This window comes from Schistocerca gregaria, chromosome 4 (assembly GCF_023897955.1).
Source record: "Schistocerca gregaria isolate iqSchGreg1 chromosome 4, iqSchGreg1.2, whole genome shotgun sequence".
Classification (NCBI taxonomy): domain Eukaryota; kingdom Metazoa; phylum Arthropoda; class Insecta; order Orthoptera; family Acrididae; genus Schistocerca; species Schistocerca gregaria.
In genome coordinates this window covers 396,779,130-396,806,513 of record NC_064923.1, presented here as the reverse complement: position 1 = coordinate 396,806,513, position 27,384 = coordinate 396,779,130, and the positions used below count along the sequence as shown (strand labels likewise).

At 38.8% G+C, this 27,384-nt stretch overlaps 2 protein-coding genes across 3 annotated transcripts in view; one reads left to right on the top strand and one right to left on the bottom strand.

The window, feature by feature from the left end:
* Positions 1-22,120, bottom strand: part of LOC126267169 (lysophospholipase-like protein 1) — a 66,122-nt gene extending 44,002 nt beyond the window's left edge. The window contains exon 1 of one of the 2 annotated variants that reach the window (XM_049972129.1): positions 22,030-22,120. In XM_049972129.1, the coding sequence (XP_049828086.1) occupies positions 22,030-22,038 (9 nt within the window). In that variant the 5' untranslated portion in view covers positions 22,039-22,120. The remainder of the gene's footprint in view (positions 1-22,029) is intronic. The other variant, XM_049972128.1, reaches the window with a different exon arrangement.
* Positions 22,121-22,480: 360 nt separating this feature from the next.
* LOC126267168 (ELL-associated factor 2-like) lies at positions 22,481-23,332 on the top strand. Its single transcript, XM_049972127.1, has one exon. It carries the CDS (start codon positions 22,481-22,483, stop codon positions 23,330-23,332), a length of 852 nt encoding a protein of 283 aa, XP_049828084.1.
* Positions 23,333-27,384: the final 4,052 nt, after the last annotated feature.

Sequence of the window (27,384 nt, the reverse complement as noted above, 5' to 3'; positions counted from 1 at the left end):
TTCATAGTATTGCACACATGTCAACTATGAAGAAATTTTGTACCATGCAATCAAAATATAGTTTTTTACCTTTCACCAATCAAACTGCTGTTCTCAATTATACCTAGATTATTCTTGCCTATAATGACTTTGGCACTTCATGGACATTCTACTGGAGGATTGTCTACATGATAGTCAAAATAGATGTACTGCTAAGTAGTGTGGTAGCCTCCATTATGTTCATTATTTATATAAATAACATACAGACAATGCAGCTTTGATCATGATGTCTGCAGATGATAGTAGTGTCATAGTGGGCAATGTTAAGGAAGTGACTTTTAAAACAACTGATTGTGTCCTGAAGTGCATTCATTCATTGTTTAATACCTCAGTCTGACCCTTAGTATGAAAAAAATAAATTATATTCAATTTGGAAAAATGAATCAAAACAAAGGTCCCCAACTGGTACTAAATCACAATGACTTAGAAACAGCACAATGTGCAAAACTATTAGAAATATACACACATTAAAAAAGTTTTCCATCACTCCAGTTCCCAGAACTCCTGAAGATAGACACTGACTGTGGATATTGTATCACAGACACAGCCCCCCTGACTGTTCAGAGATGTCACTAAACCCACCCAAAGATGTAAACAACCATGCATGAGCAGCACCTATTAGACGGAGGGGGTCTGACAACCGATCAGTTCCAGTCATTCCACCAGGAAGGAGGTACATGCCTCGTGTTGTCTGTAGTTCAACCATGCCTAGACAGTCAATACCGCAGATTGATCACGTCTGCATTGTTACTTTGTTGTGCCAGGAAGGGCTCTCAACAAGGGAAGTGTCCAGGCGTCTTGGAGTGAACCAAAGCGATGTTGTTCCGACATGGAGCAGTTATAGAGAGACAGGAACTGTTGATGACATGCCTCGCTCAGGCCACCCAAGGGCTACTACTGCAGTGGATGACTGCTACCTACAGATTACGGCTCGGAGGAACCCTGACAGCAATGCCACCATGTTGAATAATGCTTTTTGTGCAGCCACAGGACTACATTTTACTACTCAAACTGTGCGCAGTAGGCTGCATGATGCACAATTTCACTCCCAACATCTACGGTGAGGTCCATCTTTGCAACTACGACACCATGCAGCATTGTACAGATGGGGCCAACAACATGCTCAATGGACCGCTCAGAATTGGAATCACATTCCCTTCACCGATGAGTGTCCCATATGCCTTTAACCAGACAATCATTGGAGACATGTCTGGAGGCAACCTGGTCAGACTGAATGCCTTAGACACAGCGAATGCAGCAAGGTGGAGGTTCCCTGCTGTTTTTGGATGGCATCATGTGGGGTCGACGTACGCCACTGGTGGTCATGGAAGGCACTGTAAAGGCTGCATGGTACATGAATTCCATGCTCCGACCGATAGTGCAATCATATTGGCAGCATATTGGTGAGGCATTCGTCTTCATGGATGACAATTCACTGCCCCATCGTGCACATCTTGTGAATGACTTCAGGATAATGACATCGCTCAATTAGAGTGGCCAGCATGTTCTTCAGACATGAAACCTGTTGAACATGCCTAGGATAGAAATGAAAAGGGCTGTTTCTGGACAACGTGACCCACCAACAACTCTGCGGGTTGTATGCCAAATTGCTGTTGAGGAGTGGGACAGTCTGGAACAACAGTGCCTTGATGAACTTGTAGCTAGTATGCCACAACAAATACAAGCATGCATCAATGCAAGAGGACGTGCTACTCGGTATTAGAGGTACTGGTGTGTACAGCAATCTGGACCACCACCTCTGAAGGTCTCACTGTATGGTGGTATAACATGCAATGTGTCATTTTCATAAGCAATAAAAAGGGCGGAAATGATGTTTATGTTGACCTCTATTCCAATTTTCTGCACAGGTTCTGGAACTCTTGGAACCAAGGTGATGCAAAACTTTTTTTGGTGTGTGTATGTTAACCAAGACTTAAAGTGGAAAGTCCATGCGACAAAACACTCACAAAGACTCAGTTTAGAATGTCCTGTTCTAAGAATCATTTTATCTTGTTCCTCAGAAGGTGCTAGAATGGCTTACTTTGGTACTTCTAGTTCCTTGTAACTTATGGAATAGTATTTCAGGGTAAATCTAATAGCCAATAAAAAAATTTCTACATTACAGGAAAATATTACTCAAATTTTGACCCACAGTTTTACAAGGGCACTCACTGTAAGCTTCTATTTAAATATGTGTGTTTCCTTGCAGAACCCTCCCTATAGATATACAAATATTGTTGTTGATCAGGGATAAACTTTGATAGAAACCACCAGTGACAATCACTGTTGCAAAACATACAACTATGCATCACCAAGAAAGATTGAGCATTCTGTCAGAGCTATGTTTGTTTGATACTTTATGTCACATACCGCAGTGACGCATGTGCGTACTTTCAAAAGGCCGCGTGTATGGCAGTGCTAAGCCGTTGGCAAAGGTCACCTCTGTGTGTGTGTGTGTGTGTGTGGGGGGGGGGGGGGGGTGTCAGAGAGAGAGAGAGGGAGAGAGAGAGAGAGAGAGAGAGAGAGAGAGAGAGAGAGAGAGAGAGAGAGAGAGAGAGAGAGAGAGAGAGAAAGAGAGAGAGAGAGAGCACTGTCAGAGCTCTTCATGGGTGGCAGTCTAGCTACACTCGGCCTCACTTCTCTATGTGTATTGCTACAGCTCTTTCTTTATGTAACTGGTTGCTGCTGAATGTTACTTAAATAGTGTGTTCAAGTTATTAATCCTTCCATGGAATAAAGTTAAGTTCAGTCTACTGGTCATGTTGTACATATACTTAATTACAAAACAAGTGGTTGCAACTGAGGTTCTGTTCTCCACGCAACTTTCTACTCTGCTTGGTCCTCCATTTATTCTCATGATGTCTGATGGTGTTATGGATGACGTTTTATGTCAGCTGGTTAAACAGCAAGAATCATTTGCCACAGCATTACACAACTACTCATAGGCACTGGACAATCACCCTCAGGTACTATAATCATTGACTTCTATTTTATCTAGTTGACATGCTCCTCTACCTGTGTCACCTGCTATTTTGCCCTCAGTGGCTCCCATGGTTTTGTTTGCCACCCTTTTCTACATACTATGAGTTCATTGGAGGAATAGGGTGCATAAGAGGAACATCTACAACAATACTTTTAAGCTTTTTGGATTACTGATGATGTTTTATGTCATGCCTAGTTCCTCTCATGGATATCACCAAAGTTGTATCATGTCTTATCAACTCACCCATCTGCAAGAACTGTCTTCTTTAATGTTTGTCCAAATGTGTGAACTTCTTTCAAAATATTACTGTAAGTGCACCTACATTACTGCATCCCAGATTGAGTTTTGCTGCTGTAGGAAACGACCACATCAGTACTATCGAGCATGGGTGGCCTAATTCCATGAGTTAAATCATTGTTGTCATTTTGTGTCCAATGTGCTCAAAGAGCCATATGCTGATCAGATGGTGAAAGATGCTATCATTTGTTTAACTCCAGATCATAAGGTACGAGAGCATACCCTCCAGATTGAAAATCCATCCCTCTCAGATTTTAGCTACTGCACAGCCGTTCGAGGTGTTGCGAGCAGCGGGTAATAAAACTGAGTCATGGTGTGGGATAACAGCAATCCAACCCCCTCCTCCACACCAAGCTTCAGACATTTCACCAGAAGAAGACATAATCATGGTGATCTGCACACGATCACAGTATAAAGGTTGCTGGCCTAGCTCCTAGCAACAGCCTCGCCAATGAAGTAAACAGGCCAGTAAGCAGCAACATACAAGTTCCATGCTCCCACCTTGCCCTTATTGTTTATTAAGCATTAGTGAACAGACTAACCAAAACACATGAGTTCCTGTCATAACTGCAAGAAATAAGGTCACATTGCTTCTGTTTGCAAAGCAAAAATTCTGCAGAACCATCAAGATGCGAATACGGTTGTAAACATTGTATCGGCTATTTCTGTTGCACCAAACAAGCTTTCCATTGATGTTATCATTTTTCATAAAGATCTGCATATGCAAGTGGCTACAGGAGTGGCGGTAACCTTGTTTAACTCACAAAATCCTTCTGCTTTTCCCTGTGTCGTAAAAGTTAGTAAATTATAATAAACAGGCTATTCCTTATTCTCAGCCAGTTCTCTACCCAGTGAACTACAAGTCATTAGTTCAGTCACATTTCTTGGTGTACATAACACATGTAAGGAGAATCTTTTTGGATTATATGCTTTTAAGGTGTCTGGTTTTACCATTTCAGATGAAGTGAATTTCGTGTCTGAACAAGTGCCGTATACACACTTAGATGCAGTATGTTCTGAGTTTTCCTCTTTGTTCTCTCCTTGACTGGACTGTGCCAACAATTTTCAAGTGCACGTTACCATGAAACCTTCAGCTTGGCCTCATTTTTTCAAGGCACATCCAATTCCAGTGGCATTCAGGGAAGAAGTCAAAGATGAATTAGATCACCTCACAGAATCCTGCATTGTTTGATCTATTGCATCAAGTGAATGCCTATCCCCTTAGTTAAAGTAAAGAATCCATCAGATGAGTTATGCATCTGCAGCGATTCTAAAGTTTCTGTGGACGCACAATCTGTAGTGGATTCATACACGTTACCATGCCCAGACAATTTCATTACAAAATTATCGGTGGTCAATAGTTCCCAAAAATTGACTTGTCAAATGTCTATTTACAACTCCCTTCAGATGTAAAATTGCGTGCTTATGGAATATTGTCTCAGTTATGTGACTGGATTTGTGATTTTCTGTCAGAGAGATCACAGGTCATAGTAATTGACGGAAAGTCATCGAGTCAAATAGAAGTGATTTCTGGCGTTCCCCAAGCCCTTTGCTGTTCTGTATCTATATAAATGATTTGGGAGACAATCTGAGCAGCCGTCTTAGGTTGTTTGCAGATGATGCTGTCGTTTATCAACTAATTAAGTCATCATAAGATCAAAACAAATATCAGAATGATATAGAAAAGATATCTGAATGGTGTGAAAAGTGACAGTTGAGCATAGATAACAAAAAGTGTGAGTGCTAAAAGGAACTCATTAAACTTCAATTGCATGATAAATCAGTCTAATCTAAAAGCCGTAAATTCAACTAAATACCTAGGTATTACAATTACGAACAACTTAAATTAGAAGGAACACATAGAAAATGTTGTGGGGAAGGCTAACCAAAGACTGTGTTTTATTGGCAGGACACTTAGAAAATGTAACAGCTCTACTAAGGAGACTGCCTACAATACGGTTGTCCGTCCTCTTTTAGAATACTGCTGCGTGGTGTGGGATCTTTACCAGATGGGACTGACGGAGTACATCAAAAAAGTTCAAAGGAAGGCAGCATGTTTTGTATTATCACAAAATATGAGAGAGAGTGACACAGAAATGATACAGGATTTGGGCTGGACATCATTAAAAGAAAGACATTTTTCATTGCGACGGAATCTTCTCACGAAATTCAAATCACCAACTTTCTCCTCCGAATGCTAAAATATTTTCTTGATACCATCCTACATAGGGAGGAATGATCACCATGATAAAATAAGGGAAATCACAGCTTGTACGGAAAGATATAGGTGTTCATTCTTTCCACACGCTATACGAGACTGGAATAATAGAGAATTGTGGAGGTGGTTCAATGAACCCTCTGCCAGGCACTTAAATGTGATTTGCAGAGTATGCGTGTAGATGTAGATGTAGAGTCACAATGTATGTCAGTTACAATACACATTTTGACAATACCAATACTTGCGGTTGCCTTTTGGAGTTGCCACCACTCCCGCTATTTTTCAATGTTCTTGGAACAACTTATAGCATCTGTGACAGGTTGTACAAACTATTTGGATGACATTGTAGTTTCCAGTGCCTTCACTGAAGAACATTTACAAAATCTCTATAGTATTTTGTCTGTCCTCCAAGTTATCTTGGGTTTGAAGTTTCTTGTGAGGGTCTCAAAGCATAGGACCAACATGTTTCTGCTATTGTATCACTTCCAACCAAAGAACTTAAGGTTTTCCTAGGCAAAGTCACCTACTACCATAAATTTTTGCCTGTGGAAGCAAAAATCATGCAGTCGTTAAATATGTTGCTGCACAGAGAGACTCGATTTTGCTGGTCGTACGACATGGGTGGCCGCATTCATCACCTTCTAGTGGATCTGACCCCTCTCCATAATTATTACATCTTTTGACATCTATTCTCTGTTGTGGATGGTGCTCTGCTTTTAGAAATGGATCATGTGGCCCCTCAGGTAGGCAGTTCTCTGTTTATTACATGGAGATGATTGGAGTGTACCACACACAAAAGCTATGGCCCATCGACATACGTTTTGCGCCAGCTTGGATGGTAATGTTCCCTGCCTTATTGCCTCCTGTTCACAGTGTGCGACACGCCAAGCAGCTCACCAAAAATCATTGTCTCCTTGGCCGATGCCGTCACTTTCATGGGACTGTATACATGTAGATTTTGCTGGCCCCTTTCTCAATACTACTATATGTCATTCATTGTGTTTCAACTTCCACAACTGCCACCATTACAGCCCTGAGCAAAATGTTTTTCACTTGAAGACTTGCCCATGATGTTAGTGTCCAATAATGATTCACAATTTACATTGCAAGAGTTGCGGCATTTTGGTATCCATCACATCTGCACCCCACCGTAACATGCACGATCTAAAACTGAGGTGGAATGACTAGTGTGAACATTCAAAATTCAGATGAAAATGCATGTTGCCATCTCTTTGTCTGACACTGCCTTAGATCAATTTCTCTCCTTGTATTGTTTCATGCCGTAAGGCTCAAGAGCCTGATACTTAATGGGCACCAGCCAAGAACCTGATACACTTACTGTGTCCTCCACCTGGACATCAACCCATGCAGCCGCCACGCCTCTTTCAGCTGGGTATGGCTGTCTGGGAGCGCGGTTTCAGAAGTCACCATAGATGGATTCCAGCTGTTATTGCCAGATGGCAGGGGCAACATCTCTTCAACATCCACATGAAGGATGGCATCTGCTAGAGGCAGCACAATCAGCTTTGCCTTTGTGTAGTTGGTCAGGCGCCATCTGATGTCACACCTTTGCCTCCAATCCTGTCCACACCAGGTATCAAATCACATACTGCTGCCAGTTCTCCACTCCTGTGCAGGCAAGGGCACCTGTCCTCGGTGGCTGAACTATTTAGTTCCTCTATTGCTTCTGACACCATGGTCAAGGAACCTGTCACTTATTCCTGAGCAACTACTGACACCAATATCTTTAGCACCACGAGCACTGTCACCAGATCCGATGCCCAAGGTCGATATGGAAACACCCTCGGGATCACTGGTGTTGCTCTATTGTTTGACATGGGAAGGTGGGCACAGAATATGTCTGTGCCTGAAGCACTTCTACACTCCCATAGATGCATGCCACCTTAGCCTGAGCCCATTGGATGAGGACAATATCGATGTCTCAGGAATTGATGATCTCCTTAAGAGAGGAGGAATGCAATGACGTGTGTGCATACTTTCAAAACCTAGAAAAGAATCTATGAGAGAATAGTCACAAACAAAAATTGTGTGGAATGACAATTCTATAAGAAACTGATCAAACGAAAGGACATTCATGTAGAGAATTAAAAATAATGAAATTTGTAGCTCAGTACTAAAAAGTAAGAATGTATCATTAACAACAGAGGGCTCGAAAGTCACAAACCCAAAAACAGTTGTGAAAAAATTCAATGACTACCGAACTTTACTTCACTGGCTGAAGATCTCATTCAAATAAACTGTGTAGGATCAGTCCACGTTTCTCCAGTAAGTCCTTCATAAATAAATATTCACATTGTACCATCCAAAAACATGGCCTTAGAAAGGCAAAGTCTATACACATGGTAATTTTTAAATTCTTAAACTGTACTGTAAAATCCTACAATCAGCATAAATTAGCGACAACTATTTTCCCAAACCTTTCAAAAGCCTTCTATGCCCTGAACCATAAAATAAGATGAGGTGTAGAAGATGTAACATGTAGCTGATTGTGTTCATACTTTAAAAAATGCAAGTGGAAAGTGTCACTTCAATATGATTCCAACACTCATTCCTTTTCAGTGATTTATCAGTAGAACATCATGACCTTAGGGCTTTATCCCAGGACTGCTATGCTTCTTGATTGATGTGGACAACTTTTTTGAATACCAGAGTCCTCAAAAGACTATCATATCTGTTGATGACACCAGCATGCTGCTCACGGGACTCAGCCCCAGAAACCTTGCTATCCTTGGCAGAAAGTTCTATGAAAAGGCTTTCAGAGTGGTTCACCAAAACAAACTTACTGTAAATGCTGAAAAGACCATCTGTGTCAACTTTCATTTACTTCCACCCTCTAAACAAATGTTTATTCAAAAAAGAATTTAAAAAAATGATCCTCCATAAAATGCAAGTGTGATAAAATTTTTGGGTCTGTGGGTTCAGCAGCAAATAACTTTTCAAAGATACCCCACCCACTTGCTATGGTCTAAGAATATTTAAGTCTACAAGAAGAAAAACAATAGTACTGCAGGTATACTATGCACAGTGGCACTCGCTGTTCTAATTTGCGGGGGTCATTTTCTGGGAACATTCAACTCATAGTATAAATGTTTATAAAAGGCAAAAAAGGGCCCTAATAATATCGTGTAGCCTTAAAAAGATGGTGTCCCATAAATTTCACTTCACTGGGCTTGGTGTTCTGAATTTTCCATGATTATCGATCTAAGAAATTATCTTGTTCGCTAGGGACCACCTCTCAAAAACAGGCAAACTACTACACAACAAGAATGTACAAAACTAATATACACCAAATATGTTTCAAACTAACATCCTATCTGAGGAGCATAACTAACATTGATGTCATACAAAACAATGAGATCCCAAGGAAACAAAAATTGCTCAATATCCAACGTTTAAAATGAAACTAAATGCACTGTTTCTATTCCATAAAATAATACCTAAGTACCGCTATGTAAAAATAAATGTCACTTAAAAAATTGCAATGTAAGAATAGGCACCTAATTCTGATTTACCTACTATTCTGCTGATACTACGTATTAATGTGTCCTCATTTTGACCCATCCTTAAATAGTTACTGGTAAACTTAGCAATTTACAGTCACTGTTTTGCTGTATCCTCATTTTGACTAGTCCAACATCAACTGTACAATTCCTGCTGTATGATAAAACTTGCTAATAAAAAATCAGCTCAAACTTTGTTGCTCAAATAGTAAAACTCATCTCCTATTTTTAGTGTCTCATTTCCTAATCTAAATCCTTCTCGACCCCTGATCTCATTTGACCACATTCCATAACTGTCGTTTCACCCTTGTTGATGGTTATCTTATAACCCCCTTTCAAGACACTATACATTTAATCCAACTGTTCCCTTAAGTCCCAAGCTGTCTCTGACATAACTGCATTGCCATCAGAAAACATCAAAGTTTTTATTTCTTCTCCCTGAGTTTTAATTCCCTAACCAAATTTCTCCTTGGTGCCCTTCACAGTTCGCTTGGAGTAAAAAATGAATAACACAGGGGCAGGCTACAATTCTGTCTCACTCTGTTTTCAACTAAGGCTTCCTTTTCTTATCCTTTATCCATTGCAACTGCATTTGGTTTTCTATAAAAGCTGTAAATACCTTTACATGCCCTGTATTTTAACCTTGATACCCTCAAAATTTCAGAGCGCAGTTCGTAAAACACACACACACACACGCACACACACACACACACACACACACACACGGACACACACACACATACACACACACGACTGCAGCTTTGGCAGCTGAAGCCACACCACGGGCAACAGCAGCGTGCATGATGGGAATGGCAACTTGGTGGGATAAGGAGGAGGCTGGGGCAGGGAGAGGGAGGGATATAGGGAAGGGGTGGGCTACAGTACAGTGAAGTTCTGGGTGCAGCTGGAAGGTTAGGGGGGAGGGGGGGGGCAAGGTAGTGGAAAAAGGAGAGAAGTAAAAAGACTGGGTGCATTGGTGGAATGAGGGCTCTGTGATGCTGGAATGGGAACAGGGGTAGGGGGGTGGGGACAGCAGTGTTGCTGGCATGCCCCCAGTCATATCTCACAAGGTACTATCCATACAAAGCAGGCAACACAGTAAGCTTGAGGCACTTAAGAAAAAAATATGACTGGGTGACGGCTAACACCTACCATCTTACTCACTGGAGTGTCAATCACAAAGCAATTTTAATCAGGGTGTAGAAAAGATAGTGCCTTAAAGTGCCAATATTCCTCAATGAGAATGACTCTAGAACAAATGGTTTTAAGATTTAAGAATACTTCACAAAAGGTGACCTGGGATGAAATTTATAATGAACCAAAGCTGACATAAAATTTAATCCATTACTTGATAAATTCATATCATTATATAAAGATAGCTAATAATAAAGGCCATTAAACAGCCATGTAAAAAAAACCATGGATCACAACAGAGATTAAAGCATCTTATGAAACGGAACAGGAAATGTATCTGTTGGCAAGATCAAGTAGAGATCCTGTAGTTGTTGCACACTATAAAAACTACTCAAGATTACCAAGAAAAGTTACATAAAAATCAAGGACTGTGAACATTATGTCAGAAATCAGTAATTTCACATTCAAGAAATCGTTCACACAGGAGAATTGTACAAACATACTTTCATTTGACCATCAGAGAAACTTCCGTACAAATGATGAAGTAATAAGCATCCACAGATAGGCACAACAAGAAGTAGCTTTCGACCGTTAAGGCCTTCATCAACAATAGACAGACACAGGCACACAAACACACACTCATGCAAATGCAGCTCACACACATGACTGCAGTCTTGCCTGAGACTGCAGTAATGTGTGTGAGTTGTGTTTGCATGTGTGTATGTATGTCTATTGTTGATGAAGGCCTTAATGGCCGACAGCTATAATTGTGAGAGTCTTTTTGTTGTGCCTAACTACAACTCAGCATCTCCGCTATATGGTGAGTAGCAGCTTTCCTTCTCATAATATTGTTACATTCCAATCCTGGATTTTCCATTGTTTAATAAGCACCCCTGGCATAGAGAAACCACCGAAAGATTTGAAAGCAAATAAATCACCAGATCTGGATGAAATCCCAATTTGGTTTCACAAAGAGTACTCTAAGCCACTGAAACCTTACCTAGCCACATTTATAGTGAATCTCTCACCCAGTACAAAGTCCCTAACAACTGTGAAAAAGCATAGGTGACTCCAGTGTATCAGAAGGGTGAAAAATGGACCATCAAAATTACAGACTGATAGCCCTAACTTCGGTTTGCTGGAGGATCCTTGAATATATTCTCAGTTTGAATATATTAAACTTTCTTGAGACTGACAAACTTTTGTCCACAAATCAGCATGGTTTTATCAAGCATCACTTATGTGAAACTCAGCTTCCCCTTTTCTCACATGATATACTGCAAACTACGGATGAAGGGAAACAGGCAGATTCCATATTTCTAGACTTCATGAAAGCATTTGACATGGTGCCGCATTGCAGGCTGATAACAAAAGAATAAGTTCACAGATACGTGAGTGGCTCAAAGACTTCTTAGCTCATGCCAGATGCTAAGTTTGTTTTGTTTTCAGATGATACAAACATTACAATAAGTAGCAAGTCAAGTACAGATTTAGAAATAGCTGCTAATCAAATTTTCACTGACATTAATAAGTGGTTTAAAGCTAATTCTTTGTCATTAAACTTCGAGAAGACCCACTATATGCAGTTCAGAAAATGTAAAGAGATTTCCTTCCAGCACGAGTATAACGTATGAAGCCATGCAGATTGAAGAGGTCGACAGTGATAAATTTCTGGGATTACAACTCAATAATAAATTCAGTTGGGAACGGCATACCACAGAATTGCTTAAACAACAAAACAAGTCTGTATTTGCCATGAGAATGAAGTCAGATGTAGGAGAGATAAATATAAAAAAAACTTGCATACTTTGCTTACTTTCATTCTATTATGTCGTATGGGATCATATTCTGGGGCAACTCATCAAACTGAGCAAACGTTTTTAGGGCGCAAAAGCGTATGATAAGAATCATTTATGGTGTAAATTCACGAACATCTTGTAGAAACCTGTTCAAGGAACTTTGTATTCTAACCACTCTTCTCAGTATCTTTATTCCTTAATGAAATTTGTTGCAAGTAATACATCTCTATTTCCAATCAATAGTTCAGTACACAGTATCAATACTAGTAAGAAGAAGCTACATAAAGGCCTAAAATCACTTACCTTGGTCCAAAATGGGGTCCAGTATTCAGGAACACATATTTTTAATAAATTGGCAGCAACAATTAAAAACTTGGTTTCAGATAAAGCATGGTTTAAACAGAGTTTGAAAGACTTTTTGATAGGCAACCCCTTCTACTCCATAGATGAATAAAAATATCTGTTATATTTCAGTTTTGACAATACTTTGTCACAACAGTCAAGATTAGGTATTTTGCATGTGATAAATTTATTAATAGTGGATAACAGTGTTTCATTCTGACAGTGTGTTAATTCTGTAAATATTAGCTGTCCCAATTAGCATTGTAAAACTTATTTTCAGCTATCTCCTGACAAATGATCAGGGTAGTAAGTATTATATTCAAATGTTTTATGTTTTTATGACATACTTTCTCACATGTTCCACATCCATGAGAATCATCTCATTTTTTGGGTCTATGGAACAAAAACTGAATCTAATCTAATCTAAAGAACCCAGTATGTTGACAGTGTTGGCAAGTGTTCATCAGAGCCAAGGATATTGTCAGTAGTGTCCCATGGACATGTGATAGGACTGCTGCTGTTCTCTATATGTTGTTGTTGTCTTCTTCAGTTCTAAGACTGGTTTGATGCAGCTCTCCACGCTAATCTATCCTGTGCAAGCTTCTTCATCTCCCAGTACCTACTGCAACCTACATCCTGCTGAATCTGCTTAGTGTATTCATCTCTTGGTCTCCCTCTATGATTTTTACCCTCCACGCTGCCCTCCAATGCTAAATTTGTGATCCCTTGATGCCTCAGGACATGTCCTACCAACCGATCCCTTCTTCTAGTCAAGTTGTGCCACAAACTCCTCTTCTCCCCAATCCTATTCAATACCTCCTCAATAGTTACGTGATCTACCCACCTAATCTTCAACATTCTTCTGTAGCGCCACTTTCGAAAGCTTCTATTCTCTTCTTGTCCAATCTATTCATCGTCCATGTTTCACTTCCATACATGGCTACACTCCATACAAATACTTTCAGAAACGACTTCCTGACACTTAAATTTATACTCGATGTTAGCAAATTTCTCTTCTTCAGAAATGCTTTCCTTGCCATTGCCAGTCTACTTTTTATATCCTCTCTACTTCGACCATCATCAGTTATTTTGCTCCCCAAATAGCAAAACTCCTTTACTACTTTAAGTGTCTCATTTCCTAATCTAATTCCCTCAGCATCACCTGACTTAATCTGACTACATTCCATTCTCCTTGCTTTGCTTTTGTTGATGTTCATCTTATATCCAACTTTCAAGACACTGTCCATTCCGTTCAACTGCACTTCCAAGTCCTTTGCTGTCTCTGACAGAATTACAATGTCATCGGCGAACCTCAAAGTTTTTATTTCTTCTCCCTGGATTTTAATACCTACTCCAAATTTTTCCTTTGTCTCCTTTACTGCTTGCACAATATACAGATTGAATAACATCGGGAACAGGCTACAACACTGTCTCACTCCCTTCCCAACCACTGCTTCCCTTTCATCTCCCTAGACTCTTATAACTGCCATCTGCTTTCTGTACAAATTGTAAATAGCCTTTCACTCCCTGTATTTTACCCCTGCCACCTTTAGAATTTGAAAGAGAGTATTCCAGTCAACATTGTCAAAAGCTTTCTCTAAGTCTACAAATGCTACAAACGTAGGCTTGCCTTTCCTTAATCTTTCTTCTAAGATAAGTCATAAGGTCAGTGTTGCCTCATGTGTTCCAACATTTCTAATGAATCCAAACTAATCTTCCCCGAGGTCGGCTTCTAATAGTTTTTCCATTCGTCTGTAAATAATTCGTGTTAGTATTTTGCAGCTAGTTCGGTAATTTTCACATCTGTCAACACCTGCTTTCTTTGGGATTGGAATTATTATATTCTTCTTGAAGTCTGAGGGTATTTCGCCTGTCTCATACATCTTGCTCACCAGATGGTAGAGTTTTATCAGGACTGGCTCTCCCAAGGCCGTCAGCAGTTCTAATGGAATGTTGTTTACTCCCGGGGCCTTGTTTCGTTCAGGTCTTTCAGTGCTCTGTCAAACTCTTCATGCAGTATCGTATCTCCCATTTCATCTTCATCTACATCCTCTTCCATTTCCATAATATTGTCCTCAAGTGTGTCGCCCTTGTATAGACCCTCTATATACTCCTTCCACCTTTCTGCTTTCCCCTCTTTGCTTAGAACTGGGTTTCCATCTGAGCTCTTGATATTCATGCAAGTGGCTCTCTTTTCTCCAAAGGTCTCTTTAATTTTCCTGTAGGCTGTATCCATCTTACCCCTAGTGAGATAAGCCTCGACATTCTTACATTTGTCCTCTAGCCATTCCTGCTCAGCCATTTTGCACTTCCTATCTATCTCATTTTTGAGACATTTGTATTCCTTTTTGCCTGCTTCATTTACTGCATTTTTATATTTTCTCCTTTCATCAATTAAATTCAATATTTCTTCTGTTACCCAAGGATTTCTAATAGCCCTCGTGTTTTTACCTACTTGATCCTCTGCTGCCTTCACTACTTCATCCCTCAGGGCTACCAAGTCGTCTTCTACTGTATTTCTTTCCCCCATTCCTGTCAATTGTTCCCTTATGCTGTCCCTGAAACTTTGTACAACCTCTGGTTTAGTCAGTTTATTCAGGTCCCATCTCCTCAAATTCCCACCTTTTTGCAGTTTCTTCAGTTTTAATCTACAGTTCATAACCAATAGATTGTGGTCAGAGTCCACATCTGCCCCTGGAAATGTCCTACAATTTAAAACCTGGTTCCTGAATCTCTGTCTTACCATTATACAATCCATCTGATACCTTTTAGTATCTCCAGGATTCTTCCATGTATACAACCTTCTTTTATGATTCTTGGATCAAGTGTTAAATATGATTACGTTATGCTCTGTGCAAAATAATAACAGACGGCTTCCTCTTTCATTTCTTAGCCATTCATTATATTCACCTACTATGTTTCCTTCTCTCCATTTTTCCTACTGTCAAATTCCAGTCACCCATGACTATTAAATTTTCGTCTCCCTTCACTACCTGAATAATTTCTTTTATCTCATCACACATTTGTTCAATTTCTTCATCATCTGCAGAGCTAGTTGCCATATAAACTTGTACTACTGTAGTAGGCATGGGCTTCGTGTCTATCTTGGCCACTATAATACGTTCACTATGCTGTCTGTAGTAGCTTACCTGCATTCCTATTTTTTTATTCATTATTAAACCTACTCCTGCATTACCCCTATTTGATTTTGTATTTACAACCCTGTATTCACCTGACCAGAAGTCTTGTTCCTCCTGCCACCGAACTTCACTAATTCCCGCTATATCTAACTTTAACCTATCCATTTCCCTTTTTAAATTTCCTAACCTACCTGCCCAATTAAGGGATCTGACACTCCACACTCTGATCCGTAGAATGTCAGTTTTCTTTCTCCTGATAACGACGTCCTCTCGAGTAGTCCCCGGCCAGAGATCCGAATGGGGGACTATTTTACCTCCGGAATATTTTACCCAAGAGGACGCCATCATCATTTAACCATACAGTAAAGCTGAATGCCCTCGGGAAAAATCACGGCTGTAGTTTCCCCTTGCTTTCAGCCGTTTGCCGTACCACGACAGCAAGGCTGTTTTGGTTAATGTTACAAGGCCAGATCAGTCAGTCATCCAGACTGTTGCCCCTACAACTACTGGAAAGGCTGCTGGCCCTCTTCAGGAACCACACATTTGTCTGGCCTCTCAACAGATATCCCTCCTTTGTGGTTTGCACCTACGGTACGGCTATCTGTATCGTTGAGACACACAAGCCTCCCCACCAACGGCAAGGTCCATGGTTCATGGGGGGGAAGGTTCTCTATATACATTAACAATTTGGCAGACAGGGTGAGCAGCAACCTGTGGTTGTTTGCTGATGATGCTGTCGTCTACAGAAAGGTGCTGAAGTCGAGTGACAGTAGGAAGATACAAGACGACTTACATAAAAGTTCTAGCTGGCATGCTGAATGGCAGCTGGCTCTCAATGTGGAAAAATGCAAGTTAATGTGGATGAGTAGGAAGAACAAACATGTAATGTTTGGATACATTATTACTAGCATGCTGATTGACACATTCCAGATGTTTAATTATCTGGGTGTACCATTGCAACGTAATATTAAATGGAACGAGCAGGTGAGAATTGTGATAGGGGAGGCGAATGGTTCACTTCAGTTTATTGGGAGAATTTTAGGAAATAGTGGTTCACCTGCAGAGGAGACCACATACAGGATGTTGGCACAACCTATTCTTAAGTACTGCTAGAGTGTTTGGGATCTGTACCAGGTCAGATTGAAAGAAGACATTGCGGCAATTCAGAGGTGGGATGATAGATTTGTTACCAGTAGGTTCAAACAATATGAAAGTATTTCATAGATGTTTCTGGAACTCAAAAAGGAATCCCTGGAGTGAACATGACAATATTTCCAAAAAACACCTATGAGAAAATTTCTAGAACAGATCTGAAGCTGACTGCCAAACCATTCTACGGCTCTCAACATACATTGCGCACAAGGATCATGAATATAAGATACAAGAAACTAGGGATCATACAAAGGCATATTGACAGTTGTTTTCCCCTTACTCTATTTGTGAGTGGAACAGGAAAGGAAATGACTAGAAGTAGTACAGGGTACCCTCCAGCACAGACCATATGGTGGCTTGCAGAGTACCGACATAAATGTACATATATATACATGCATAACAGACTTAAGGCTATATGGAGCGTAGATACACAAGACACAGGAAATGTGGACAAAAAACAGGATAACATAAAAAAAACACAGCTCATCTGGATCTGTTGGTGTTTCCAACAAAACAATAAAGATCTGTTTCCATATAATAAGCTCTGTCTTATCTGAAACAAGTAATGTACCACAAACTCAAAGCATTTTTCCAGAGAAACTGAAATATGCCATTGTTAAACGTCTCTTTAAGGAAGATGATAGGAGAAATGTCAACTACTATCAACCTGTTTCACTACTGACATCAATTTCCATAATTGAGAAGGTTGTGTAGTCTAGAATAGCATCCCACCCAAGCAACAATAACATCCTCAGTAATTCACAGCTGGCATTTCAGAAACATTGTTCTACTCAGAATGCCATTTATATGTTCACTCAAATTTTATATGTATTAAATTACAAAACAGCACCAGATGGTTTAGATTAGATTAGATTTACTTTCATTCCTATTGATCCATAGTGAGGATATCCTCTAGGATGTAGAACATGTCAGAAAAACAATAAAACATAACAAATATTTACAACTAACACAAATGAGCTAATGTATCTTCTATAGATCCCAAGTGGAATGACCGTCCCCTTTTTTGTGAATGGTACTTTCTGTGACCTATCTATGTCATTTGACTGTGTGAATTATAATATTCTCCTAAATAAACTGAGTTTTATGGAATTTGTGGTATAGCCAATTAATAGGTAATGAATGCCCTAGCCAAACAAAAGAATGAAGAATGTTGTACTTAGTAATTGAACCAATGTAATCGGGGGAAATTGTTCTGATTGGTGAGAAATCATGTATGATACGTAATCGATCTTCCATGTGATACACAAGAAGCAGAATTAATTACTTTTGGAGATGACACTAGTATTGTTGTCAATCCAGGCATACATACATCAACAAAAGAAGTTGTAAACAGAGTTTTTAAGAGCATCATTATCTGGTTTTCTGTGGATGGTCTCATTCTCAATTTTAAAAAGAGACAGCTTAATCAGTTCTGCAATCTAAGAGGTACTACACCAATGATATGTGCAATACATGGTGAGAAACTAATAAACAGGGTGGAAAGTTCAAACTTTTTATATGTCCTTATTGATGAATTTTAATTGAAATAAGCACATTTTGGAACTTCTAAAACAACTCAGTACAGCCGAATTTGCACTTGAAATCATTGCAGATCTTGGGAAGAGACAAATCAGTAAGTTAAGATGTTTCGCGTAGTTTTATTCAACAATGTCGTATAGAATAATGTTCTGAGGTAACTCATCTTTAAGAACAAAGTCTTCATTGTTCAGAAACATGCCATAAGAACAATAAAACTATGGAAACTCAGGATTGGAATCACAACACTATATGGAATAAGATATGCTGCTACTCAGCGAGTTGCAGACAGGCACAAGAAAAACACTGTAACAGTCTTTTTGTTGTGCCTGTCTACAACTCAATGGGTCATCTTCACAGTGAGTAGCAGTCTATCCTATTTCATAGTTCTTTGGACTTTATATATGTCGCATCTCCTTGAGTTCATACCTTTCTGCAATTTCTTTGGTTTCAACCTATAGTTCATACTCAATAAATTATGGTCAAGCCCCCTTCTGCCCTTTACAATGTTTTTCAGTTTAAAATTTGGTTCCAAATTCTCTGTCTAATCATTACACAATCTATTTGCTCTTCTGGTCTCTTCCATGAATACAAGATATTTAAACAAAGTATCAGCGATGAAGAAATTATGCTTTCTGAAAAACTTTACCAGGCAGTTTCCTCACTGTTGTTGTTTTTTCGAAAAATAACATTATGTTTGCAGAGATGATGACTGACTTAAAGTAAGGATTTTTTTTTTTTTTTTTCCTGCCTCCCCTCCCTCCCCAAGCTCATGCTCTCCTGCCATTTTTCCATCTTTTGCATTTCCTACAGTTGAATTCCAGTCTCCATCACAATGAAATATTTGTATCCTTAACTACCTGAACTACTTTTCTCTCATCATATATTATTCAGTTCCTTCATCATCTATTGGGCAATTTGGTATATAAACGTGTATATTGTGGTTTGTGTTGGCTTCACATCTATTTTGGCTACAATAATGCATTCACTATGCTCATAGTAACTTACCTGCATTCCCACTTTCTTATTCATTATTAAACCCACTCCTGCTTTACCTACATTTGGTTTTGTATTTATAACCCTACACTCACGTGATCAGAAGTCCTGCTCTTCTTGCCAACACACTTCACTAATTCAAAATATATTTAATTTCCACCAATCCAATTCCCTTTACAAATTCTCTAGCCTACCTATCAAATTCAACAACCTAACCTTATAGGATCTGACCATACAAAGTCAGTTTTGTTTTCCTCTGATGACAACATCCTCCTGAGTAATACACACCAAGAGATCCAAAAAGGGGATTAGTTTACCTCCAGAGGATGGCATCATCATCTAAATACACAACAGAGCTGCATGCCCTTGGGAGTAAACATCAGCTAGATTCCCCTTGTTTTCAGCCACTCACAATACCATAATAGCAAGGCCATGTTGGCTATGTTACAACACCAGATCTGTCAATCATCCTGACTCTTGTTCCCGTAATTACTGAAAAGGCTGCTGTCCGTTTTTAGGAAACACAGTTTAGTTTTGCCTCTCCACAGATACCAGTACACCTAGAACATGGCTGCGCCTACAGTACATGGTTATCTGTATTGTAGAGGAAGGGAAACTGTCTCCCCCCCACGCACACACACACCTTTGCAGCATTCTGTTTCTTGAGGGTCCAAGTTTCTAAATATTTTACATATCTATAAATTATATTTGTAATGTATCTGACATGTCCTATATTTTTGTGTTGAATGGATGAACACAAATACATAAATACGACAAAACTAAGCTAGAAGATATTAGTATTGTTAGTATTAGAGCTCTAGTGAAAGATTTTCTGGAAGAAGGAGAAGAGGAAGAAGAAGAAGAAGAAGAAGAAGAAGAAGAAGAAATTAAAGAACCAAAAGATATTATATGGTAGTGTGAAAGTGTTGTGAAATGATAGAGATGTTTTATTATAATTTACGTGTTTCAATTTTTTTAATTAAAACCCTACTCTGTGTAGTCAAAGTAGGCTTCAACTGTAGAAAATTTATTATTTAATAGGTACTTTCTAAATGATTTTTCAAGTTTTTTTAGATCTCTTTAATTGTGATAGGCAATTTATGCTAAAATTTTGTTCCTTGGTAGAAAATGCTGTGAGGATGGGCCATGAGTCGTGCTTGGGCACCTAACTTGCGTGCAAAAGGCATAGGCTCCCTAAGTTTGAGCCCAGTCACACACTGAGTTTTAATCTGCCAGGAAGTTTCATATCAGTGTACACACTGCTGCAGAGTGAAAAATTAATTCTACAGTCTGGATGTGCTTAACTGACTGGTAAATGAACTCATTTGGTACATTAAAAAAAAAAAAAAAAAAAAAAAAAAAAAAAAACAGAACAGATTTTTATAATAAGCCCACTTACTATTTTTTCTCATTATTCTTACAGTCCTATTCTGCAGACTGTTCACTTGTTCTCCAGAAAAGAATGTCATTCCACATCCCATCACATTTCCACTAAGTGCTTTTCCTATTATGTTACGAACGTACACTGCTGTGAAATGTGTTAAAATTTGTACAAAAAATTAAAGGAAGTAGGTGTGCTAGTCTCATTTACATTAAGCTCAGTACAAAATAAGAATTAGCTCTGGGTGCAATCACATCATCTGTGGCACCTTGATGTAACTGTCCCAACACTCTCTAACTGCTTTTTAACTAATTTTTCAGTATAAAATTCATTAGTCTCTTTCATATATTGTTTTATTATGCTTTACCAGTTGCAACAAATTAGTTTGTCAGCTTCAAGTCTAGTACTGGTTTCGTAGATGTCAATATCTTCTTCGTAGAAGCATAATGCTATCATATGTCCCGAAATGTACACATTGTATGTGGTTATTGCAAAAACAGAATGCCAATTTACATTAACCGACTCAATTATAGGTATCTGTACATAGGTGTGATTCAGTTACTGTAGACTGTCAATCTGTGTTTACTGTAATTACACACAATATGTACCTAGATTTCTGGACATACCCTGGCATTATGCTTCTATAAAGAAGATATTGACATCTGCAAACTCAATACTAAGCTAGAGAACTTGACAAATTAATTTGACGAAACCGGTAAAGCATAATAAAAATATATATTTGCAACTGACCACTGAATTTTGTTCTGAAAAATATATGCTATAGTTGGTAAATATTACAGACATGAAGAAAATACTAAGTTTTGGTAATCTATCTAATCTCCTAAGGTAATTTGTAGTCGAATTTTAGTTCTGGTGAGCAATCTGACGTTACCACTAAAAAATTGGTTAAAAGCATGCATTCACGAGTGCTCAGTGCGATGTAATTATAATACTGTTATTAGAAACATTTGATTATTAAATGTATTTTATGGCTGAAATACCATAAATTTCATTCACTAACATTTTCCTGGTACAATCCGTAGGCTAGATGGTTGCGATTTTATAGCTCTGATACTTAGGGTTCTTCAACAAGTTAGACAATGAATGCCTAACACTGAGTGACTACACCTTTAAGTATATTTAATGTCATGTTGCTTTAATTATTTCTTTATTTTTCAACTACAAAACATTACAGGCTTTTGCTTGCATGTATTTCTGCTCCTGACTATTTGACCAGTGTCGCAGTTTCAACAGAAAAACTTTAGTCGATATATATATTTTTTTTAATGATACACACTTCGTACGGACTGCGGTCCTCTCAAATAATATTGCTACTCAACAAAAATAACATATTTATTTCACATTACAAAATCACGATATAGTGAGCAAAGATACTACGGGGAAGTTATAGTACGACGGCGTCACCGTGATGCTCACTGTGAAACAACCGATAAGTGCCGAGGAGAAAGTTAAGTTGTAAACATTATTTACCTGATCCATGTAGAAATATAACAGTCCCTTTATTAGAGGCGTTCTTTTGCATAATTGCAGCAACGCTTCCAATCTTTGAACTCATCTTTAGGCAGGTGTTTATGTGCTATTACGGAACTTCTGTTGCGTGTGTTTCAGTGGTGCACACAGTCTTGTAACTCCTGAGCAAACATTTCGTATGTCAGTCATTTTCGAGAGTTTCCGTGCATGCAACGACTGCTGTTTTACTTGAGAAGCGTGCGTTCCTGTGCAACAGTTGGTGTATTGCAACCAAGTTTGATGGTAGTACGCTGGAGAAAGTGAGTAGTGAGAATTCAACTTGTTTTCACGGGGGCCCGAAAGGATGACTAGGAACATGCTGAGATCTTCAAAGTGCGAAATTTAAAGCGACTTTTTTTTTTGGAAACATTTAACATATTGTGAAAGTAGTATAAATGTCATAGCTTAAAAGATGCCACCAGGAAAGCAAAATGCTCGGATGTCTCGTGCCAACGGCGCAGGCGAAGATAATCGAACGATTGCTGAGAAGTTAGCTTTAGGATCTGAAGTGAAAGAATTAAAAATGGGCCGCAGTTTCATGAATGATAAATCTGTATCATTCCATACTTTGCGGTATGACTTCAAGCCAGCTAGTGTCGACGTTTCAAAAGACGCAGCTGTTGCGATTGAAGAAAATCAGAAAGTGACCGTAACAGTGCCCCATGTAGATGGTGCAGGCACTCCCCATACAGTATATAAAGGCTCATACCGCCCTTATCAGAAAGAATGTGTTCTGATAATTGATAGAAAAACCGGAAAAGTGACACTGGAGAAACTGAGCAGTAATTTACAATTGAAGAAAACTCGCTCAGAGACAGAAGGTTTTAACAAGAGAAGCAGCTTGTTGCGTGCACAGCAGATGGCTTCTTCACTATCAACAGTTATACCACGTCATTCACCATTGCATCCATCGCCATCACATCATTCACGTAGTCCAACCCAGACTTCAAATCAAGCAGCATCAGCAGCAAGCAGTTTACCACTTATTGGTCTGGATGAAATTACTGATACAGTCTCCCCACCAGCACCCTTATCTTCTCAGCAGGAAAACATGGGCCAACAGTCATCGCTCCCCTCGCTTTCCGAGTCATCATCAAGTGACAGTTCTCCAGATCAGTCAGACAGTGAAACGGAGACTAAGCCTTCGGCTGGTCACCAATCTTTTCCTAGTGGTGGTGGTAATAGTACCAATGGACAATTTTCAGGGTTCTCCAAGATTCTGAATGAGGATTTACAGCTGTCAGAATCAGGTTCAGATGACTAAAAAAAAAATTTTAGAAATGATCCTTTTGAACTCCCAATTCCTCTGTTATTGCAGGTTCTGTTATAGTTGCTTTATTTATTTGCTGTCATATGACATGTGATTGTTCAAAAAGTTTGCCAATTGACAGTTATGATTTTTATTTAAAAAGAGGAACTTGCAAATCATTGCTATCTGTGTTAAGAAAAGGAAATTTGTCATCTGTTGGAGAATACTTTTGAAAGAAAAAGTTGAGCTGAGTAACATGAAAATTTGATGTGTAAAAATTTAGTGTTGATGGGAAATAACTTTCTGCCAGTTGAACATTCTAACAGATTGTGGGAGCTGTCTGTTTAGTAGTTGTGCAATATATAATCTATTTATATTGTGTTGTATTATGTAAAGATGAGAAACAAACCTTGTCAGATGTGAATAAATTAGAAAATGACATATAAAACAGTGAAGTTTATTTTATGCTCAGTAGGTATATGAGAGAAGTGTACTTATTTTCCCAAACATACATAAGTGTGTGTGTGTGTGTGTGTGTGTGTGTGTGTGTGTGTGTGTGTGTGTGTGCAAGATGGGTAAAGCCGGCCTCAGCTTGAAGGCTGGTTTGAATAGCACAGTGCTATACTAGGTTCAGTGCTATATTAAGTGGTGTGCCCTAGCCTTCTTTTGAACTGACTCACAAAGCCAGTTGAAGGGGGACTTAAATTAATTGAGAATCAGAATCGTGGATGAGCTTAGTGTTTTTCACATGTAATTTACAATCATTGCCAGAAAAGATAAAGGGCAGGGGAAAAAAATGGTTTGATTACTGAGGATTGTCCCAAACGGCAAAAATTTTCATTGTGGCTTGCTTTGACAATGTACAATGGGCTTACCACATTAATTATGAATATGTTGTTTGAACAATGGGAGTAACACTGCCATTGGTGAGATTATATCTGATCTGGAAAATAATGTAAGACTTCTATCTTATGGTAGGTACTTCAGAAAATCATAGCTTTGGATGCCACTGACTTGAATTTCTTCTATTTCATCTTGGAACAACGTAATAGAGATTTACTTGATTTACCTCAAACTAAATTTCAAATGTATTTTATCATCACATTCTGACTTCAGTTACTGTCTTGTAGTAAAGTCATTATATGGAGCAAGGTTGACAGCTGGGTGCTATAAGATCCTGCAATGATGGCAGTTAATAATGTCATATTTAAAATAATGTAAATTTCCACATCTTTCTAGTCAGTAAAGCCATACAAGTTTCTCCTCCATATCTCAAATGTTATCCATTACAGTTTCGTGTCAGTAGTTAACACTCGTATTAGAGGGCAAGTTTTGTTGTTTGTTACAAAAGTATGCACTACAGTTTCTCATAAGTGAAAGTATAAAATGACACAACAGTAGTTACTGAAAGGGGGCCAGTTTTGGCACATAAATTTACTGAGAGAACTATGATGTGAAACTGAAGAATGGTATAACTGTTTATGAATGGCTATAGGTACTTAAATGTAGTTTCTGTCCTCAGTAACTCCAGAAGTAGAAATCGTCAAAATTAATTTTAGGCAATGTTTTTCTTCTTTCTGGCCATGCAGTCTTTGCTTTATATTTTTTAAAACCAAGCATGATTTTTATGTAATTTGTAGAAGCCTTTCCATCAGTGCGTTATGTGAGCCAACATGGAGTGCTAAAGAACATCATCATTCAGAGGAAAAACAGTTTAGCTCAGAGCTGTAGCAACACAGGGAACTGGAACATCAAGTACCTAAAATTGATGTTCTGTCTGTGCTGTCAGTGTCCTCATACTCACCCCTGAAGTAAGTGCTAGCTGCATTGGTAAGCCAAAATTCCAGATTTTCTTATGTAAGCATGCTGTTTTGGCAAAACATTGCAGTTTTTTCCCGTTTCACTCCAAATGTAGGGCTCTAGATTTATTTCATGTGTGTGAATGATTTCGCTGATGTCATTAGTCAAGCAACTTTTTGTAACTGCAAAAGAAAGGGATGGATAGGGCTGACGTTAAGGGAATATATAGCAATGAACTAAGAAATTAAAATCTGTGGCAGCTGATCTCAAGATATAACTATATTCCTTTTTTCCACATATCTTCAGCCCTATTAAAATGTAAATGTCGTGTGACTAGGGCCTCCTGTCAGGTAGGCCGTTTGCCTGGTGCAAGTCATTTGATTTGACACCTCTTTGGCAACTTGCACATCGATGGGGATGGAATGATGGTGATTAAGACAACACAACACCCAGTCCCTGAGTGGAGAAAATCGCTGACTCAGCCGGGAATCGAACCCAGGCCCTTAGGATTGACATTATGTCGCGCTGACCCCTCAGCTACTGGGGACGGACTTCAGCTCTATTGCTTCATGGTAATAACACTGTTAGCTATAGAGAATTTAGTGGTTGGCTGCACCTCTGTCCACAACATTAATGGCCAAATTCTTTTGAGTGCTAGGACTTTTCGTGGCTCATAAGATGACTTTCTCCACTCCTAGCATTTTTTTTTTTTTTTTAATACCTAAAACAGATTCTCTTGCATTGTGATTTGCATTTCAGATAAAAACTAGTAACGCACATAATTACCTAGGAGTGATACTGTAAACTGTTATTGGAAGACAAACATACACAACCATACTTGTTAAGCCAAACACGGTGCCATGCCTCATTAGGCTCTCTTTCAAAAAATGTCTGATTTCACTGACTGAAAGGTTAACCACTTGTATAGTGTTTGTTATAGAGTTGTATGAGAAGTAGTAATGTATTACAAATAGGACACAGTATCTAAAAAAATTTCTTTGAAGAATACCATCATCATCAAGTAAATATTAAACAATTAATAGCAGATAAACAGCAGAATGGAGGAGACAGCATATTTTTTTCAGAGTGATAGCTTTCTTACTAATGTAGTCAAGCACATTTAGATGATCATGTGTGAATAGCATTAAGCAGCACAATGCTAGTTCATTGTTAACACAGTATATAGATTAAGTTTCTGTGAGGCCTTTTGTCTCATGTTAATGTCTACCTTGACTCATTTCACATTTCTGAATACTCTCCTCCTTGATAGGCTGTATAGAACACAGTGAGTGAGTGTGAATGAATGAATGAATGCCAAGGTCAAGATGTTGGACTCGCATTTGGTTGGACAGTAACTTAAATCTTTACTAATTTAAATCCCTCCAGATTTAGAATTCCTTTGTTTCCCCAAATTCTCTTATCCCCCTAACCCAAGCTTGTGTGTTTCTAAGGACTTCATTGTCGATGGGACATTATACTGTGATCTTCCTCCCTTCATAATTGTTAATCCATTGAACAAACCATACCAGCCTTTGTGTCAGTGTGTATATACACTTAAACAAATTTAAAGCACTCAAGACATTGGTGTCAGTTAATTTTTAGAGTTCCCTGCAGGCCAGTTGTATGAGCAGATAGTGTACTTTAAGTAGTGGTCTGGAGTTACTAATTTCCATGTTACTACTTTTCTAGCTTCCAGCATTTTTTTCGGAGGAGATACTTTGATTACAAACTGAAATTTCTATGGAATACCCTCAAAAGTAACTTGTAACTTAAAACTGTACTTGCCAATGTTACAGCTTTCACAGTTATGTAATTAATGGGTGAATATGCACTCTAAGACAAAAATAGGATGTACCACACAGTAATTATCTGAATAAGACCCAGCTGGTTGATGTTATGTACATGTACAGACGAACAAATGATTACAATTCTATAAAAACTGAATGAGTTATTAAAGAGAAAGAACTACACAAAATGAGAGAGTCAGTAATGCTTTGGTCCATCTCTGGCCTCTGTGGAAGTAGTTATTGTACTTGGCATCGATTGATAGATTTGTTGCATGTCCTTCTGAGGGATGTTATGCCAGATTCTGTCCAACTTTTATATTAAACAAAGGAAAATCCAGGATGGAATCTTAGGAGAAGAAAAGTTGCTAACTCGCCATATAGCGGAGATGCTGAGTCACCGATAGGCACAACAAAAACACCCACAAGTGTGGTTTCAGTTGCCTGAGACTGCTGCTGTGTGTGTGTTCGTGTGTGTGTGTG

Bases quoted from the DNA above. Each gene is read 5' to 3' on its own strand.
- LOC126267168 (XM_049972127.1), top strand. From the start codon at position 22,481: ATGCCACCAGGAAAGCAAAATGCTCGGATGTCTCGTGCCAACGGCGCA.